General features: G+C 32.6%; 1 protein-coding gene across 1 annotated transcript in view; it reads right to left on the bottom strand.

Moving 5' to 3' along the window:
- Positions 1–21,885, bottom strand: part of LOC114325589 (aldo-keto reductase family 1 member B1) — a 50,330-nt gene that overhangs the window by 11,781 nt on the left and 16,664 nt on the right. The window contains exons 3-4 of the mRNA XM_028273688.2: positions 6,582–6,829; positions 1,478–1,741 (exon numbers count right to left, since the gene is read on the bottom strand). Coding sequence (XP_028129489.1) covers positions 1,478–1,741; positions 6,582–6,829 — 512 coding nt within the window. The remainder of the gene's footprint in view (positions 1–1,477; positions 1,742–6,581; positions 6,830–21,885) is intronic.

The following is a 21,885-nucleotide window of genomic DNA, read 5'->3' as shown; positions in this document are numbered from 1 at the left end:
TAAAAATGAGGTGTGCCGTGTTTGGTTGTAATGTCGACAATCAGTTGCAAGGTTTCGATACGAATATTAAGATTTTTAGTTTCCCAAAAGACAAAAAAGTGCGATGTGTGTGGAAACAATTATGTAAACGTGCGTACAATTTTAACGTTAACAACGCTCGCATCTGGCGCAAATGGGAGAACTGGAAAAATATTTCAAAGCGTCAATTCTGATAACATCTTAATATGTAAAAATTATTTAAAAACATTACTAAACATGACTGCTTCTGTTTCTTGTCCAGTTAAAACCAAGACGCTGTTTTTCGTTCGAGAATGTATTTCCGTATAAGACAAATAAATAATGATCTTTATAATGCTAGAATTACAAGAAAAAGAAACATTAAAAAAATTTAAAAAATAGTGAAATTAATTATTTATAAGTAAATCTGTGTTTTAATTAAAATATCTTTCCCCCCAAATTTTATTATTAAATGCCTTGTTGTTTTCTTATTATTAAGCAAAATGTATAGATAAAAAGTATATTATATTCATCGTTAGATTTAAAGACTCCTTATATCAGTTATATTTGAATATCCATTAGGAGGTGTGATCATGAATATAATTAATGAATAAGAGATCTTAGAGTGATAATATATTAGTGACAGTATTTTTTTTTGTAATTTAAAAGAACGGTCTTTCACCTATCCAGCGATATAAAGTTTTTTAAAATCGGTTGTCAAATAACTGAGTAATTAATTTTTAAAATGAGAGATACAATGTGGAAATCACATAACAGAAAATCAATTTGTTTAGTTATTTTTAATCAAAAATATGTTATTTAGTTATGTGATTTCCACATTGCATTTCTCATTACGACATTTCAGCGAAAACCACATATTTTTATCTGGGTTGTTTAGAAGTTATAAGCAGTTAAAATGGGGGAAAATATAAGGGGACACCTGGTAAATAATGAGACGTATCTTGCCTGATAATAAAAAATCATGGTTGTAATTTATTTCTATTATTAGATTATGTTCTCAATAATTATATTTAATCATACTAAACCAAACAGCACTTTTAGAAAATTTCACAACTATTAAAGCTAAAATATTATTAAGCTGATATTAAAAGCTAAAATCCCCGAATCATAATGGCAATGCATTCGAAATTTAAAGGATCTATTCACAACGTGACGTCATGCGCGACATGAGCGAAATTAGGAACGCTACGTGTCGTATCTTGGGTTATTGTATCATGGTTTACTGTAATCGTTATCGACGCTCACTTAAATTTTCCTCGTTAGAGGTCGCTAAAGGCATACGTTAGAGAAAATTTAAATATTTATTTTCCAACCAGTCGGTGCGTTTTCATTCAGTTCAGTCTTGTTGCAAAGCCTCTTTGATAAAGGTTAAAACTAAAAACACGTGTCAGAGGATGTTAAGAGACTCGAATTGAATCAAAACGAAACCGTCTATTTTTATTATAATCATTATACTTACTGATCTGCCAAATACTGCATATTAAATATCTTAGCCTTTTTTCCTTTATCCAATTTCTCCAAGGATTTTATTTCTTCATCGTTCAACGTAAAATCAAATACATCAAAATTATCCGCTAGTCGTTTTGGATTTGTACTTTTGGGAATAATGATTAGGTCTAGCTGTATCAAAAATCTCAGTACAACTTGAGCAGGCGATTTCTTGTGGGATGCTGCTATTTTGGTTACAGTTTCATCGTTTAGGATATCTGGTAAAGTAATTTCACTAAAAAAATCAAGTTTTAATAATATTCTAAAATTATTAATAATACTTTAATAATTTTTAATAATTGATAACTGGTCAATATAAGGTTGAACTAATATAATATTACATTGAATTTTGCTTAAAATAAATTTTTTGTAAAACAATGACTTGGTTTCATAATTTAACCGTGCTCTGTAGCAGAAGATACACAACCCCACATAGAAATCTAGAAACAAATAAAATAACCGAAGCAGGTCAAAAGGCATTATAACGCATAATAGTGCAAGAAGGCCGTTATCTATAGTTTAGTGTATATTGTGCAGTCACGTTGCCCGTTGCTGGAAGACACGTTTCTATACTAAAGTCACAATAAAGATGCACTAGAAATAAACATACCAAGACAAGTTAAATGTAACAAGGAGCACTCCCCAAATCATGATTTATAATGTATATCCATTGTAAATCCCAAATCATGATTTGCAAAGTTTATACATTGTAAATTATGATTCGGGAGTGCTACTCGTATAATTTAACATGTTTTGGTTTGTTTATTTCTTCCTTTTTTTCAGGTGCCATCTACGCTACGGAGGTTGGCAATCATCATAGCGATTTTAATTTGTGAGGCAGTAGCTCTAAATAGTTGTTTTGAGCTGCATTCAAACCATTCTCTCAGGTTCTTCAGCCATAAAATTCGGCTTCTTCCGATGCTTCTTCTGCCATCTATCTTTCCTTGCATTATGAGTCGCATGATGCCATACTTCTCGCCCCGCATCACATGTCTGAGATACTGTAGTTTTCTTTCTTTAATTGTAAGTTCAACTTCCTTCTCTTTACCTATTCTTCTCAGTACTTCGTTGTTTGTAACTCTATCTACCCAGGAAACCCTCATAATTCTTCTATAGGTCCACATTTCAAAGGCGTTAAGTCGTGTCAGTGTCTATACATTTAACGTCCGTGATTCCACTCCATAGTATAGTACACTTATATACACTCCATAGTATAGTATAGTACTTTAAGAGCTAATGTTAAATCTTTGCTACATAGGATCTTTTTCATTTTCATAAAATTAGAACGTGCTTTTTCGATTCTGACTTTGATTTCTGCAATGCAGTCATTATTTGCTGTTATAAGTGTTCCTAGGTAAGTGTACTTTTTACTCTTTCGATCTATTGGCCCTCTACTATTAAGATTTCGTTAGTATTATGGTTATTTTTACTAATTTTCATAAACTTCGTCTTTTTGATATTAAGAGAGAGTCCGTATTCCCTACTACACCTTACTATTTTACTCATGAGTCTTTGCAGGTCTTGTAAACTATCGGTTATTATTACTGTATCATCTGCATATCTGATGTTGTTAACTAAGACTCCGTTTACTCTTATGCCGACTTTTTCATCTTCCAGAGTTTCTCGCATTATTCTTTCAGATGCGTTTGTCGCATCTTCAGAATAAGCGTTAAATAATAGAGGTGATAGTATGCAGCTTTGCCTGACTCCTCTCTTTATTTTTATTTATTCAGATGTTTCTTTTTTAATTCTTACTATTGCTCACTGATTGTAATAGAGCTGTGTTATTAGTCTTAAATCTCTTTCATCTAGGTTTTTAGTTTTCAGAATTTCCATGAGTCGATCATGTTTTACTTTATCAAACGCTTTATTGTATTCTGTAAAACAGACTTAAAGAGGACGGTTAACATCCAAACATCTCTGTGTCAGCACGGTGAAGGGGAATAATGCCTCTCTGGTACCCATACCATTGCAGAACCCATATTGAGTGTAACTTACATCCAGCTCCAGTTTAGAGTGTATTCTGGCGTGGATAATTTTCAGCAGAATTTTCAAGGTATGTGACATTAAGCTTATGGTTCGGTAGTCACTGCATTTTTGGCATTCATTTTCTTTGGCAAACACACAAATGCTGATGTCAACATTTCTCTAGGGATGATTCCCGTAGTATAGATAGCGTTGCACAGTTCCACTATTATGTCCAGGTTTTTCTCGTTGACCAACTTTATCAGCTCGCTTGGTAATTCATCTAGAACTAGCAGATTTATTGGTTTTCATAGAATCTATTGCCTGACTAATCTCTGATTTGGTTATCTCTGGGCCAACATCTCCGGTTTGGGTATCTACGGATGTACTAACTTCTCCCTGGTCACGAAATAGTTCCTCGATGTACTCTTTCCATCGTGGTAGTTTTCGTTCTGTCTCCATTATATATTTGAGGTTCTTCTATTTCCTATTCCGGCTAGTTCTTTGACTTTTTTATGTAGGTTGAAGTTGTGATATCTGTTTTGCAATTCTTCTATTTCTTTACATTTTTCAGAGAAGTAGGTTTCTTTAGCCTCCCTAATTTTTCTTCTTATTTGGTTTTTAAGCTGTTTATAGCGGGTCTTATTGATGGTTTATTTTGATGTTTATTTCTAGAGCATCTTTATTGTGATTTGAGTATAGATTAAAATTTCGACTAAGAGGCCCACTAATTTTGATTTGGTACAGTCGTAATTGGTGAGTTTGATTACAAATTTCATTTAAATTATTTTCTCTCTAGACACTTCTATAGCATTATAACAAAAGAATAATAAGTTAAAATGATCAAAAGAGCCTAAAGACTGAACACATTCACGATAAAATGTAATTTTCACATATTTTGAATCTACCAAGTGTCCAAATTTGCTTACTTTTTTCAATAAAGTCATATAGTCCTGTCGCCAGGGGGAGTACAACGGCCTCCTTTATTCAGATGGACTTACCCAAGTTTTTTTTATGTACTTTGACCCGTAGAACACGAATTTTTTGGGTAACAGTTGATCCGGATGTCGATAAGATTGTTATAAACCAAGGACTTGAGGAATTACAAAACAGCGATTTTTCGCAAAACAATACATTTTTTGTATTTTTTGGGTTCTAAGCAAAAAATGTTCTTACAGGGTTTTTCGTAGGATGCATAGTTTTCGAAATAAACGCGGTTAACTTTTAAAAAAATCGAAAAATTGCAATTTTTGAACCCGAATAACTTTTGATTAAAATATAAAATAGCAATTCTGCTTACCGCATTTGAAAGTTCAAGTCAAATTATACCGGTTTTGATTATTTGCATTGCTAAAAACTAATTTTTTTTATTCTCACACAAAGCTATAAACAAATATTGTTTCCCGTGCCCAATGCATGCGTTTTAATTCATGCTACGTAGAAATTGCCTATTTGTAAGCAGGCATGCCTACTGGTTCGATTTTAAATAATGAGAAATGCATTGAAAACATCACTTAAGCACGATGTGTTTATAGCGTTGTTTAACAATAAAAAAATTAATTTTTAGCAATGCAAATAATCTAAACTGATATAATTTGACTTGAAATTTCTAATGCGGTAAGCAGAATTGCTATTTTATTTTTTAATTAAACGTTATTCGGGTTCAAAAATTGCAAATTTTCGATTTTTTGAAAGTTCATCCGCGTTTATCTCGAAAACTATGCACCTACGAAATAACTTATAGGAACATTTTTTGCTTAGAATGACCCAAAAAATACAAAAAAATGTTTTCTTTTGCGAAAAATCGCTGTTGTGTAATTCCTCAAGTTACCCAAAAATTTCATGTTCTACGGGTCAAAATACATGAAAAAAACTTGGGTAGGTCCATCTGAATAAAGGAGGCCGTTGTACCCCCCTGGCGACAGGAGTAATAGAACGCCAAACGATAACACTTAGACCGAATGTAAATTACTTCAACTCATTCATTGTATCCTTGTATGATGAGTTTGTAATACATGTCCGTTTTTTTAGTAATTACGGTTTTACTGGAAAATCCTTAACCGGTTCGCGCTTTTGCTAAACCGATTATATCTTCTTCTTCTTGTAGTGCCTGTGTATTTCGGATGTTGGCGACTAATGGAAATCTGTATTTTGCAGGCTGCTGCTTTGAAAAGATTTGGGGTTGTTGTGTTAAACCACGTACGTAAATTTTTCAGCCAGAAAATTCTTCCCCTTTCTGGTCCTTGTTTTCCTTCTACTTTTCCCTTTAAGATTAGTTGCAACAGTGTATATCTCTCGTTGTTCGTCATGATGTGGTCGAGGTATTCGATTTTGGCTGTTTTTATTATGGTTAACAGCTCTTTTTCTTTTTTGCATTCTGAACAAAACACCTTGATTAGTAACTCGGTCGGTACAAGATAACTTCAGAATTCGACGATAAATCCACATTTAGAAAGCCTCAATTTTCTTGCAGGGTCTGTGAGGGTCCACAACTCAACTTCGTATAACAGTATAGTAAAGATAAATAACATCGTAATAACCTGATTTTTATGGGTATTGATAAATCATTGATATTGATAAATTGCTGCTCCTTCTTAAATATCACATACCTACATTTTGAATTGGAGATGGTGGAGATCACATCCACTTCTTTTTGACATATTTACTCAGAGTACCTATATGTTGAACAGCAGTGGTGATAGTATACATCGCTGACAGACCCCACGTTTGATTTTGATATCGTCTGATTTTCCTGCCTCTGTCCGGATAAACTATATTTGATTCCAGTACAGATTGCTAATAATTCTTAGATCAAAGATGTTTATTCTAATATTGGCTAATGTCTCCATCAGCTTCTGCTTTACTGTATCAAACGCTTTATCGTAATGAAGCACGCATAAATATCGCAAGTTACGTATCTACATCATCGTTTAAATAGCACTTGTATACTAAAGAGAGCCTCTCTCGTCCCACTGCATTCCGAAAACCAAACAGTGTACGGCTGATTTTTTCTTCGCACAGTATATTAAAATCGTTGATGTATAATTTTTAGAAATAAACCGATACATAAAAAAAATATTAAAAAACTTTTATTGGACTTGAATACTTACGGTTTGTTTGATTCTTTAAAATATTTGTTAAGACCAGGTGCTCCTAATGGAGAATATGCCGTTACAGTAATGTTGTTTGTTTTAGCAAAATCACGTAATTCCTTTTGTTGAAAGTAAGGATGTATCTCAACTTGCAAATTAGCTGGTTGTATCTTAGCAATTTTTTGTATCCTTTGAATCTGTGAAATATTAAAATTGGAAAGACCGATAGTTCTGGTTTTCCCTGTGGTTACTTGTTCTTCTAATTTCTGCAATAACAATTATTATAAGTTAGTTATGTAACAAACATAATCAATGTTTTATTTATTTTTTAATATTGTGTAACTCATATTTATTTACCAATACAACACTTTTGAAAAGTATCTATTCAAGCAAGATTATAAGCTAATAGTTTGATGTTGCTCCTCAAAGAAAAAAATATTCTATCTATACAGACAAACCCCTACAATATGGCACCAGAATGCTCTAGACCAGGGGTTCCCAACCTTCAAGCAACTGCGTACCACCTGAAATATGCTGAAGATTTTGGCGTACCACCAAGATTTTGGAGTAACACCCAACACCGGCGTGGGGAAGAGGCACATGAAATGGAAGGAAGCCCTCCCCCGATCCTAATTTTCTAGAAATATATCTACTAATTATTTCTAATTCTAATTCTCCTCGGTGTATGACACAATGTGTACTTGGGCATTCAGGAGAAATTTTCTTTATTTTTGCTGCGAGTCATGTAAATTTACCCGACATATGAGTTTCTCTGTAATCTCTGAAGAAACAAAACATTTAAGTGGTTTGCAGAACAAATACTCTTCTATAACTTCTTCATAGAAATCAAATCGTATAAATACGAGAAGCTGTGCTATGTTTGTTATATCGGTGCTTTCGTCTACTTGAAGTGCAAAATATGTGCATTTATGAAGTTTTGAAGGATATTGTTCTTCAATACTGGAAGACATATCAGTAATTCGTCTTTTCATTGTGTTGTTTGACAGTGGTATTTTTTAAATTTCGTTGGCTGCCTTTTCTCCTAACACGGTTTGGGCCATTTCCACAGTGGCCGGTAGTAAAAGGGTCTCACCTATTGTGTGAGGCTTTCCATCCTTTGCAATTCTACATCTAGCAAGGTAGGATGTCTTTGTTATTATCATATTTACAAAGCTAGATGTGCATTTATTTTTGTTTTCTTAAAAAAAGTAGATTTTCTTTAAAAAAAATTCGGCCAGCTTACCAACCATATCAGAGTGCTTGTGTGTTGTGTGTTGCTGACGTATCAGCATAGAAGGCATCATGCTTTGGTTCAAAAGCGTTTCGAAACAAGCAATATATCGAGGAATAGTCTGTTAACGTCTGTGCCAGGCTTCACTATAAAACCACAATGTAAGTAGTTTACGTGGTATTTCCGATTAGACTGCGGTTTAGGTTTTTTAACATTATCCTTTGAAGTCCCAGGGTTCACCAAAAACTGCTTCATAGCTAAATATGGAAACACAACAACTGTACTTGCACTTTCGCAAACAGAGGCCCAGCGTAATCTATTGTTTCACCCACGTGACGCGTACCACCTGAAATTTTTCCGCGTACCACCGGTTGGGAACCCCTGCTCTAGACTCTAGAATAAAACAAATTATACAGAGGGACGAAGCACCAAAGAAAAGGTAGAGAAGCCCCAAATATAGCACAACTCGAAACTTTCTTTCCTCGTGTAAGAGTTTTTTCTCTTTGAGTGCTTTGGTAAAGTTTCGATAAAGGTCAAAGGTTATGTGTAAGATGTTTTGTCTTGCCTTTATCAATAACAAATATGGATGAGGGTTGCATGTTTTTTATCTTCACTAGTTCTGGGTTGGTTGGTCTCATCAGGTACTTTATCTATTCATCAGCAATCTCTGAGCCGTTGGTGTAAGTGCTTTCAATCTTTAGTGTTGTCATTTCTTGCCCTTTTGCGAGACTGCAAAGTGTCCATTCCTTCCTTTTGATTTTCATGGGTTACTTTTATATTTTTGTGATGTCTGATAAAAGTAACAAGCTGGTTTAGAACAAAGAGAGTTAATTGATTGATTAGAAGATTGTTTATGTTGGTTATTCTTAATCGACTTTGTTGATTATTATTGATTGCAATGTAATATATTTTTCAATTGTTGTTGCATACAATTTTAATGTTTTATACTTAGCGACAAATTGTTTATGGGACGACTATGAATATATTTGGCGGTGTTTTGCTTATAGAAAAAGTACTTGTTTTATTTTATTTTATTTTAGTTTTTATTGATCACTCATATGTCACTTTTATTAATGATCACTGATCACTAATTGTCGTTTAACGATATAGTTTAGAATAAAAACTGGATATTATACTAAATTTTTTTGTACTAAATAGTAATTAATGCAAAAATATTTTTTATAATAAAATCTGGTTATTCTACTAAATATTTTGTATCTACTGAATAGTAATGCAGCCATCTCCGGTAAAGGTTGGATAGACAGTTCTTCTTCTTTAAATTCCATCTTCTATCGAAGGTTAGAAATCATCATGGCAATGCGGACCCTGTTGACTGCCTCTCTAAATAGCTCTGCACTACTGCATTCGAACCATTCCCAGGATGTTCTTTGTCTTCCCACATTTCGTTTTCCTCGGATTTTGCCTTGCATAATAAGTTGTAATAATGAGTATTTTTGCACTCTCACCACATATCCCAAGTACTCAAGTTTTCGTCTTTTGATAGTTAATATTATTTGCGCGAGGATTCTTCTGTAACACCAAAATTCAAAGGCGGTCAACTTATTCGGATAGACTTGTTTTAATGTCCATGCTTCCAAGCCAGAAAGAAGAGTAAAGAACACGTAACACCGAAGCATCCTTAGGCGTAGTTTTAACCTTATATCCCGACAACAAAGAAATTTCTTAAGTATGAATGATGCACATGCTATTTCAATACGTGTCTTAATTGCTGTGGTTTGGTCTACATTTGATGTTATCCATGTTCCTAAGTATTTGTAGTTATCCACACCCTCAATTACTGTATCTTCAATAGTCAATTCGATGTTTGCGTGTGCTGATTTAGTCATGATCATGCATTTAGTTTTCTTTAAATTCATCTTCAGTCCGTACTCATGACAGCGTTCATTAAGGAGTTGCATTACGTTCTATAAATCATTGTTGTTATCCGTTATTATTACTGCATCGTCTGCAAAACATAAGTTGTTCAAAACTTCTCCATGGATAGATATACCTTCTATTGAATCTGGGAGCGCTTCGTGAAATACTGCTTCACTGTAGACATTGAAGAGCAGGGCCGCGTTTAGGTCAATTGACGCCCTAGGCAATTCTCTAGTAGCCGCGACTCAAACATGTACCATTTTTGCGAAAAAAAAAAATTGGAGAAATTTTTATTTAAATAGGAACACCTTAAAAATGGATTTAAACTACGATGTTTATACAGTGAGCACGTAAAGGTTGGATTAAATTCATTTTCTCGAGAATGGAGAACTTTGGAAAAAATTCCGAAACAGATCGTTTCTTATTTGTAAATTACGATTATTTGGCATATATATCATACTAGTGACGTCACCCACTTAGGCGTGGTGACGTTATCGATGATTTTTTTAAATGAGAATAGAGGTCGTGTCATAGCTCATTTGTAAGGTAATTCAATTCTCCATTCAGTAATATAAACATTAACATAATTATTTATACCAAAAAATTTTTTTTTAATTAAATTTATTGACATCAAAAGAAGAATCAGTGTAATTTATTTAATTCAAAATACATTTTACTACTATCAGAAAACAGGAAAAAAATGTTTATTTGATAAATAAAAAATATTGTTTTCCGCAAATTCAATATTAAAGCAGCCACCCACCTGCCTCTTGACAATTTGAGCATTTAATTTAAGCGTAAAGCAATAATTTTTTTCAAATAAACATTTTTTCTGTTTTCTGAGAGCAGTAAAATGTATTTTGAATTAAATAAATTACACATATTCTTCTTTTTATGTCAATAAATACAATTCAAAATTTATTTTTTAAGTTATACTTCTTTAGGCGCGATAAGGAGAGAATTTTTATTATTCTGGGCGCATGCGCACAGAGACAGTATGTTGTTCGTTGCTAAATCTTTTAAGTTACATGTATCAGTCCAAAAAATGTGTGGAAAAATATATTAATGTTTTTAGTAAATATATTTATTACAATTTTTGTGTCTTTGGATTTGTCTTCCTCGGGAGTAAGGTAATACGTATTATTAAAATATTTTTATTTAATACTTCATTCACTTCGCCTATTTGTTACCGTGGTTTGTCATAATGTCCGAGAAATCGTCAAAACAATGCCTTCGTAGCCTCATTGGTACAGCATTCGACTACGGATCGAGAGGTCCCGGGTTCAGATGCGGACAATTGCTGTCTTTTTTTAAATTGTTGGATATTTGGAAAGTGGTAAGTAACTTTTAAAATCAGTTTAATATTTAATACAATAAAAATAAACTGTTAAAAGTATTTCATTTCGCCGAAATCATGTATAATAGAAGTATAACTTCTTACGTGCGTACAAAATATACACACATTCATTGTTCTTTTCGACACCCTGTATAAATAATTATGTTAATGCTTATACTACTAAATAGAGAATTGAATTACCTTTCAAATGAGCTATCACACGACCCCTATTCTAATTTAAAAAAATCATCGATGACGTCGTCACGCCCAAATGGGTGACGTCACTACTATGGTATATATGCCAAAAAGTCGTAATTTAAAAATAAAAATTGACCTCTTTCGGGATTTTTTTCCAAAATCGACCATTCTCGAAAAAATTAATTTATTCCAACCTTTACGTGCTCACTGTATATCCATAACAGAAAAAATTGTCATTCCAGTTCGATCACATCAGAGACTTCTTTTAAAAAAAAGACTTTTCAAAAAAAAAATTTTTTTCTCGACAAAATTGACAAATGTTAACACGTCCTTGCGTTATACTTGATGGGAAATTATTTTTAATTACAAAAATTAAAGAAAAATCTTCTGCGTCAAAAGGATATTTATAAAAAAAAATATACCTTTTACGCAGAAGATTTTTCTTCAATTTTTTTAATTAATGGTATACAGCCAGCCTTGTGGATTTTATTATTAATTCTTGACGTTTTCGAAAATGACCTTCCAGCAGACACGTTGGCAACTGGGGTGCACAAATAAATGTGCAACGCAATGTCAAAATTAGGGAAAATATTGTTCTGAAGCTATTTTCTTGTGGCATTTTTATAGTATTTTGACATTTTGACATCATAGTATTTTGTATTTTGACAACGGCACCCGATTTGGGCGTCGAAACGTTAATAAAAATCATTTTTTAATAATATTGTGGCTTATTTCCCATTCTAAATAGTTAAAATAGGGAAAATATCTTTCAATCCACTTAGTGCAGTCACTGAAGGTTTTCACCTCCGATTTCGTTGAACCTCCATCGATTTTCATAAAAATTGGTGAGTAGTTAGATGATACCTCAACAAACAGTGGTGGATGCCACCCCTTCTCGGGGGTGAAAGTTATTTTTTTTTAAATAATACCATAATTCGATAGAGAGGCAAATTCTAAGCAAAATTTGTTATATGTAAAAAGTTATTAATATAAATCAATACTTTTTGAGTTATTAAAGATCAAAGATTTTATTTCTTCGTAAAAAATGCATGTTTTAAAACTCTTTTCCACGTATAACTCAAAAAATTTAAGCTTTTACACAAAAGTTATTATTACCAAAATTGAAGATAATAAATAGCTGAATACACTCCTCACTTAAAGAACTAAACTAATGTTAATTCAAAGTAAGTTATGGTTAATTAAATGTATATTTTTTCGACGAGTACTCAAATCTAAGTATTCAAGCCTAAATAACGGGAAAACTATGCATTTTATAAAATATACCTGCTAAGCACTTGTCAAGGTACTTCGAAGTACCTATCAAATGAGTTCCAGTAGAAGTTAATAGCATCACAATTAAGCAAGTTTTGATGAAAATAAGAGAACCCTTTAGAACCTATTAGAACCCTTTTAGAACACAAAAATTAAAATTTATGATAAATGACCTTAGAAGAATTTCTTTATATTAGCATAAGTAATGATTTTAACAATTTTGACTTGTTTAGAATGCATATTTAAAAAAAAAGATAGTTAAAAAAAATTTGAATTTTTAAAATACTCAATATACGTAAAAAGTGATATATGTATAACCAAATTTTAGTTTTTTCTGTATCAAATATTTTACCTTTTTACTATTTCTGTAGGGTAAAAATTAACCGAGATAGAAACGTTTAAAGCTTAAATTTTTCTGCGAGAACCATGTAACCGGGGCCATTTAACCTTTTATTTTTAAAAAAGTAAGGCGTTTAAAAGATTAAATTCAAGGTGGTTTAATAGCCATTGAAATTAAATTTCAAATGGTTTTCAGATAAACCTGATGTCGTAAAAATTAACGGAGTTATTAAAAAAAAACAATAACTTTTTTGGAAAAATTTTTAAAAGATAAATTTTGAAAAATATTAGGTGCATATATTTTAACGTTATCAACTTGTTCGGGGGCTCATTTGTTAGATATTTCTAAGTACTTTGACAAATGTTTAATAAGGTTATGTTATAAAATGCATCATTTTCCCGTTATTTAAGCTTGAATGCTTAGATTTGGGTACTCGCCGAAAAAAATATAGGTACATATATTCAATTACCTATAATTCATTAACATTAGGTTTTTAAAGTAAGGAGTTTATTTAATTTTTTATTAGATTTAAATTTGGTAATAATTTTTTTGTAAAATATGATAGTTTTTGAGTTATTATTTATGAAAAAGCGGTTAAAAACATGCATTTTTCTCACGAAAAATTAAAATCTTTGATCATTAATAACTCAAAAGTTTTGATTCATTTTATTAACTTTAGGTAACAAATTTTGCTTAGAATTTTTCCCTCTATCGAATTCTGGGGATATTTTTAATAAAATAATTTTCACCCCTAAGAAGGGGTAGCATCCACCCCCAGGGTAAAAGCGCAAGTTGTCACCATGTCACCTTTGTTTCTTGAGATATACTCTAACTACTCACCAATTTTCATGCAAATATATGGAGGTTCAACGAAATCGGAGGTAATAGCTCATATCCACTTTCAGTGACTGCACTAACTCATCTTTTAATATTAAAATATGTCAATTCGTGATTTTATTGTGGTATACAAATGACCCTTTACGTGAATGCATTCATGTATGAATGATTTATCTTGGTCGTCTTTATTTTGTGTCAGATTTTTAGCTTCTTTAATAATTTCTTCATTGCTTAATTTTGGAAAATCTGTTAATAACACGAAAACGTTGATAAATAAGTCGATAATATTCCAGACGTCTATTTAGGTCTCTTATCAGAGTGTTGATTATAATATAGAATGTGTGGATTTTCATCTCATCATTAGCTGAAAAGTTTAGTTGATCATCGGCCACCTCGTCAAATTGAATTTCTCTTTTTCTTAATGTTGTTCTGAAGCTATTTTCTTGTGGCATTTTTATAATCAAGTATATTCAAATGGGAAATAAGCCACAATTTTACCTAAAAATGATTTTATTAACGTTTCGACGCCCAAGTCGGGTGTCGTTGTCAAAATACAAAATAATAATAAATGAATAAAAATGTTGTTGCTTAGTAAAAAATTCTTCTAATAATTTATTTAATCTGACTCATTTATATCGGCAATTCAGACACGTATTATACATTTTAAAGTAGACGACTTTAAAATGATATTGCCAATATTGATGAGTTGCGTTCCTGGTACGACTTTACTAAAATATAGTTCATTCGATTACATGAAATCAATTCCAACTCAAGAATATCCGCCACAAAAAATATACAGATCACATGCTATGATTTTTTGTGGCGGATATTCTTGAGTTGGGATTGATTTCATGTAATCGAATGAACTATCTTTTAGTAAAGTCGTACCAGGAACGCAACTCATCAATATTGGCAATATCATTTTAAAGTCGTCTACTTTAAAATGTATAATACGTGTCTGAATTGTCGATATAAATGAGTCAGATTAAATAAATTATTAGAAGAATTTTTTACTAAGCAACAACATTTTGGTTTATTTAGTATTATTTTGTATTTTGACAACGACACCCGACTTGGGCGTCGAAACGTTAATAAAATCATTTTTAGGTAAAATTGTGGCTTATTTCCCATTTGAATATACTTGATTCTCTTTTTCTCTTTCTTAATTCTTTATATGTTTTATTTGGGCACAATTTTTTGGCTTCCTTGCGATAAAGTAATTTGAATTCATACTCTAATGACAAAAGCCAGATCCATAATTTTTATATACAAATATTTTTGTACAGTATTTTTGCCGCCTTCTCATAATGTGCAGCCCTAGGCAACTGCCTATATTGCCTAATGGATAAAGTGGTCCTGTTGAAGAGTAGTGGGGACTGCACGCAACCTTGACAGACTCCTCTCTATATTTTAATATCTTGGGTTGTCAACTCTGACCTTGGCAGTTTGGTTCCATTATACATATATTTGATATAATTTTCATATCACGACTGTCAATATTTTTGCTTTTTAATATATCTACAAGCTTTTTATGTTATGTCAAATGCCATATGACAAATGCCATATGTCAAATGCCTTTCAAGGTCTACAAAACATAAGTACATATCCATGCATCTCTGGGCCAGTACATTCAAGCCGAACAAAGCATCTCTTGTGCTCATACCATTTCTAAAGCCACATTGTGTGTTTTAAGTGTGTGACCAATTAAAGATATTGTTCTGTGACCTGAGCAGGTTGTTGCATTTGACTTTTTGGAAATTGCTACAAAGGTCGATTGCAGCCATTGTCTGGGGATTGTGACAGTCTGATATATTAGTATTAGATTAAAGAGTTCAACCATTACACCAATAACATCTTCATCAAGAAGTTTTAATAATTCGATGGGCTCATCATCTGGTCCGATAGCTTTACCCACTTTTGTGTTTTTAATGGCTCATATTATGACTTCTCTAAATAATAATTTAGCTTTATTCATGCGTTTTATTTCTACTAATATTACTTTTAATTTAACATTATTATTTTTTTAGCAGTTTCTAGCTTAAGGGTTTATACAATTATATTAGCTATTGATGGTCCGGTATACTCTATGATTTCTAATGACAGTTCTTCTCCTTCATCATTAAATAGTTGTTGGATGTAACTGGTCCAGTGACACAATCTCTCCTTCACATCAGTAATAATATCCTCTTTATAATTTTAAGGGTATTCGTTCTTGTGCTTTTTCTAGAACCTGTCATTTCTTTGATTTTTTTTTTGTGTAAATTAAAGCCATCATGCTTTTTATCCAGATCTTGTATTTCTTTGCATCTATTGGAGAGCCAACTCTCTTTTGCCTCTCGAATTATCTTTCTGTCACTATAATTTCTTTATTTTTCCAATTGTTATTCCTTCACCTAAATAAATGGATTGAGTTAAATTTTAAATTTTTTGTGTTTCTTTATCTTTTAGGGCTTATTAATTTTCTGTTTCCATATTAATTTTTAGACTTTTTCTGCAAGCTCTGTCACAATTACTGTTTTGATGTATCGCCGCTTACATCACTTATACTAAATTAACAATTAAGATGCAGTAGAAATAAACAAACCAAGACACGTTAAATGCTACTAGGAGCACTTCCAAATCATAATTTACAATGTACATATTACATTGTAAATCCCAAATCATGATTTCTAAAGTTTATACATTGTAAATTATGATTCGGGAGTGCTCCTAGTAGCATTTAACGTGTCTTGGTTTGTTTATTTCTACTGCATCTTGATTGTAAATTTAGTATAGGTATATTTATTCTTTACCGCTTACCCAGTTCAGCTTTGTGAAAATCCTTTATCATTGCTAAGATAAATAACTGTAGTATCATAGAGTCTCCTCTCCATTAGGCCGGGCCGAAAAAGGGCAAAAAAAATTTTTTTGGGAAATTTTAAATGGGCTAGTAAAAAAAAGTTGTGTATGGTAGTCCTAATACTGTGTACCAAACATAGGCCGAATTAAAATAATTTTGACCGGGTCCCCGGGGGCCTAAGAACAATTATTTTTTTTGCTTTATTTTTGGGGCGGGCTAGTGTCCAAAATATTAATATCGATGCTACTATCTCGTTAAGAAATTTTCATCATGATTTAAAAAAATTTAACCAGCCCCCAGGACTAAAAATATAAAAGAGGGGTAAACAATTCATATTTATTTACTATTTTTGCGCTGTGAACTGTGCAGCTCTTTGCTTGAATTAATATTCGGCACGAAAGGTTGTTACATTGAACTATTATGGACATATTTAACATTATTTTGTATATTATTATTTATTTAACCCAGAACTCATCACGATGAGGTAGCTGCATGGCGAGTTCCACCCGCCCACTATGAGATGTATGTAATCTTCTGCATCGAAATTGATTTTAGGGATTTGGGATACTATGAAAACGCAATTATTATACCAGCCTTCCTATATTTTAAAATTTTTCTGACGGCAACATCTCTAATACGTTAACGTGAATCTGTGAACATACAAATTTGAATGACTTCCGGGTGTGCAAATTAAGCATTGTCTTAAATAACTTTATTGGTAATTGATGAGACATTACTCGGAAAATCTCTCGAGGCCTGTATTAATTTCCATAGATGCCTGGCTGAGTTTTTATCTCAAACCTCATACAAGAATATACTTGTCTTGTAATACAAACTCAGCTAAAATCTTTAAACTTTCACAAGGATCAGTTGTAGCTACATAAACTCTAAGAATGCGGTTCGCTGTTGTGAACCAACGTGTTTGTGCCATCTTCTCTGGACTTCTCTCTGCCAAACTTTGAGAACATATTCCATCTCAAATTATTATTATTATTATAATTGGAGAAAACTATATAATTATATAGTTTGAATAAATACTGTTGATCTGGACTTAGATCATTTTCGTTTACAAGAGGCAGGATAGCTTCTATGGGTTTAAATTTAATAACAGGCATTTTTCCGCAATTGGGAAGAGGGGATCCAATCAGCTCAGAATATGCATAGGGACCTTTTGTGTGGGCATCTAGTTTTTGCAGCAAATATCGTAAGGCAAGTTCAGTAGCGTGCAACGGGCATACATTCCGCTGTAATGGTTTATGCACTCGCCTTTCTATAATTCCAATGATTTCACCTTCCAGCCGTATTGACATTTGTACCATCACATCCCATAACACTTAAACTGCTTAGATCTATATTATGGCTTTGTAAATAATAATAGATATTCCTTCGACAATATCTATGACACGAGACTGGCTAAGAGCTAAGTACCCAAAATATAAATTACCGGGTCCTTCGATTAAAGCTATAAATGGTCTTCAGTTTTCATAATTCGTCTCGCGTTTCCGAAGACCATGGTTTGGTATTTTCTTTCATCACAGTATAGCCCTTTAATTGACTTGTTTAAATTTTTATTCTCGCGCTGGAGTTGCCGCCTGTTTTCCTTAACTCCTCTTCGAATTTTATTTTTGTCGATGACCAGTGTTGTATTATCTTTGAAAATTTAGTTTAGACCTTCTAAAACGGCATTTAAAAGCTTCAGTATTTTTTCCTGTTGACTGTATTATCTTTCTTTCGCTTAACAATAGAATATGACAACAGAAGCTTTTTTAATAGCCCCTAGCATTTTTTTAACAAAATAAAAATTCTTTAAGGGCCGGGGGGCCGGTTAATTACTTTTTAAACCGGCCCAAATTTGATATAGGATTATATAAATAGTAGTTCCAACTTTTAGTCACTAACCTTGTACAAGAATTTGGAAAGAAAAATTTTACCAAAAAAAAAAAATTTTAAGGGCCAGGGGGCCCGGTTAATTATTTTTTAAACCGGCCCAAATTTGGTATAGGATTATATAAATACTAGTCACAACTTTTGGCAACTAGCCGTATAGAAAAAGTAGAAAAAAATATTTTCGGCCCGGCCTACTCTCCATGTCTCCATCCTGTTAAGTTTAAACTTCTTTTTCGTTTTTTTTTTGCCAATATTTTCACTGTATCATTATAGATTCTTATGAAGATCTAAGATATGTAGAAATTTAGATAGATATACAACACACTATAAAATCGGACGTTTTGTGATCCATAATGTACAGGATTGTGAAATATTGCAATATGAGCATTTTTACCTCCAGCGCTTTAAAACTTTTTTTTGTGATTTACTAAAAACTATAATTTCTGACTAATGTTGTGTCTGAAATGATTGATTCAAATACAAAACAAAGCCTTAAAAACAGCTTATCTACGGGTGAATCATAACGGGAGTATGTTGCGATAAAGCACAAAAGTATAACTGCGTAGTGAATCACTGCTGATTGCTACATAAAATACCGGTGTAAACTAATAGAATAATTTTTATCACACAACGTAATAAAGGTGATAGTTACTATAAAAAATAGATATACATAGATAAAATATGTACCCACATCAACACAGTCAAATAATTCGTCAATTAATCTTCTTCTTCATGTACAATGTCTTTCAGAACATTGGTTATCATCATAGCTCTTTTAATTTTATTCACTGCCACCCTAAATAATATGCTTTTATCAACACCATACCAATTTCGCATGTCCTTTAACCATGATTACTTTGATTGACTCTTCTTCTTCCTGGATTGCGTTTGCCTGCTATGTTCCCTTGCATAATAATTTGTAGCAACCCATATTTGTTATTTGAGACCTCTCATTACATGTCCGAAATACTCCAACTTTTTCTTCTTGATGCTTTTTATATTCTCAGTAGTCTTGTTGAGACGTTCAAGTATTGTGGAGTTTCGAATCTTCTCTACCCAAGGAACTTTTAAAATTCTTCACTTGAAATAAATAGTCCTTACCCGAAAATCCGAACGAAGGTTCAATTTTGTTCCAGAATGTTTTACTTTAGGATATGAATTAGGGATGGCGGTTGTTGACAAAACACCGGTTTTCGATTATACTGGTTTTTTTACCTACGGTTTAACCTGTCGGTTATAACCGGTCAAAAAACCGGTTATTCCAAAAACTGGTGTTCGGTTTTTTTAGGCATAGGCAATACCCAATAGGTTAATTTACATTGCGCTTTAGTTTGCGACACTTCATTCGAATCCATATCAGTATAGAAATCAGTCATAAGTGTTGTGAAATTGGTTTCAGTCAGCTTAAAATTTCTCATTTAGGCTCGGGGGCGAAAAATTTTCCCATTTTTTTTCTCTGAATTCAGTATTTCTTCCGCTTATCCGGTTTTTCACCGGTTATTATTTTTATAAAGAAAAAACCGGTTATAACCGGGACAAAAAACAACCGAAAAAACCGATTATTGCAGAAAAAAAAACCGGTTTTAGGTTATAACCGGGAGGTTTTTCCCATCCCTAGTATGAATTAAATTTCCAAATAAACTTTGTATTATTAAATTAATGTTAGTTTTCTTGGCTTATTAACCTGGTAAATCCTGTCCAAAAATATGTTTTAGGAAAGGCGTATTCTTAATGGGAAAAAGAGACCAAAATAAGATTCTGTTCAATAGTAGCGATGCAAAGAAAGACAACACAATTTTAAAAAATGTATCACATAACGACCAATAATAGACCAGGACACTTAGGAAAAAATTAATTGATTTTTAAATACAGGACCTAGGGATTGCAATGTTTTGCCTTCTGTTCATGATGACGCCAGAAGAAAAGTCTACAATAGAAAAATGGTGGATCATATGGATCCAATAGTGCATCCCTCCTCATCTATCTTTTCTCCTTCGTAATGATGTAGTGGCGTCATATAAGTCGTTTGACTATTCCTGCCCAATTCTCTCTTTCCTGCGCGTTTTGTTTTGCTTCGGAGAATGAGTATCCAGTCATGTTCTTTATTTGGTCCGACCATCGTAATGGAGATCTTCCTCTGGATCTTCTGTCCTCTACGTTGCCTTCAACTATCATTCGTTCCATGCCTTCGATTCTTCTAGAGATATATGTCCAACATATCGCAGTATATTTTGGTTGATAGTTGTGGTGAGTCTAGTTTTTATGTTAAGTTCGGCTAATATTGAATTATTTGTTCAATGTGCGGTCCATGGTATGCGCAACATTCTGCGGTAGACCCACATTTCAAATGCCATTATACGTTTTGAATCTGCTTTTTTGATGGTCCAAGTCTCTGAAGCGTAGGTGGCGATAGGAAATATTAACGCTCTAACAAGGCGTAATTTTGTGTTTTTTGTAATGTCAGTATTCTTCCATATTTTTGTGAGTTTGGCTGTTGCCGATCTGGCCATTATGATAGGTTTTTGATTTTTCTTCCTCCTATAGTTGCTCCACCTTGCCATTCCTCAAAAACTTGAGGAAACTTGAAACGCATAATGTGTTAAACTATATATATTGAACATAATGGGCGATATTATACATCCCTATATATTTAATCTTTATAAATTTAAAAACTGCCTTTCCTTTTTTCATCTTTACTTAGATTTGAGTACCTGAAACTGTCTTTCGGTCCTTTTCCTAGACGAAAATAAGGTAAATACGTGGCCAGTGTCCTTTATTTGCTTTCTTCTATATGCGTCGTCTCTTGTGCTTATATATTGTAAAACCCAGAGATACAGGATGCAGCCAAAAAGCAGTTTCTTGACCAAAAGTCTTGGATTTAAAATATTATTCATTATTTTTATTTCAATTATTCTAATTGTTTAAATGCAGTAAACTTTGTGTCTAGGGCTTTTCACGACGATTATGTCGCTGTTTTTGCGTCTCAAAGGTGGAATCAATGCATCGCGATGTTTTCCCTTAAACCTTAAACGCCCAAGGGTGGTTAAAAAATGTCCACCTAATGCGTATTCCCTTGTAACATATTTATTACGTGTTTACATTTTTTTTAAATTATTTATTGTTAAAAAGACAGCCCATTATCGAATGTTAATTTGGTTCTACCAATATTTTTGAAAATAAAAGCAGCATCTTGAGTTAAATATGGATGGGCATAAAAAGTACACCCTTGGCAAAACTTGTTACTAAAGGTTTCTATATAATTTCTCGTTGGTAGGAAGATAATCCATATAATTATCGATGTATAATTACATAATCTACATAATTATCCGCCAATGAGGAGGCTGAAAGAAAGAATATGGAGAAAATCGACAAACCTGAATTACTGGCTTTTACTGGTATGTTAATTTTGATGTACATTGTAATTTTGTTGTAAGGTTTGTAAATTGTTTATATTAATATTTTAGAAGATGCTGTGTTTATTAAGCATAAGATTCTTAAGTTTAA

Source organism: Diabrotica virgifera, chromosome 7 (assembly GCF_917563875.1).
Source record: "Diabrotica virgifera virgifera chromosome 7, PGI_DIABVI_V3a".
NCBI classification, from domain to species: domain Eukaryota; kingdom Metazoa; phylum Arthropoda; class Insecta; order Coleoptera; family Chrysomelidae; genus Diabrotica; species Diabrotica virgifera.
This window is presented reverse-complemented; position numbering and strand designations above follow the sequence as displayed.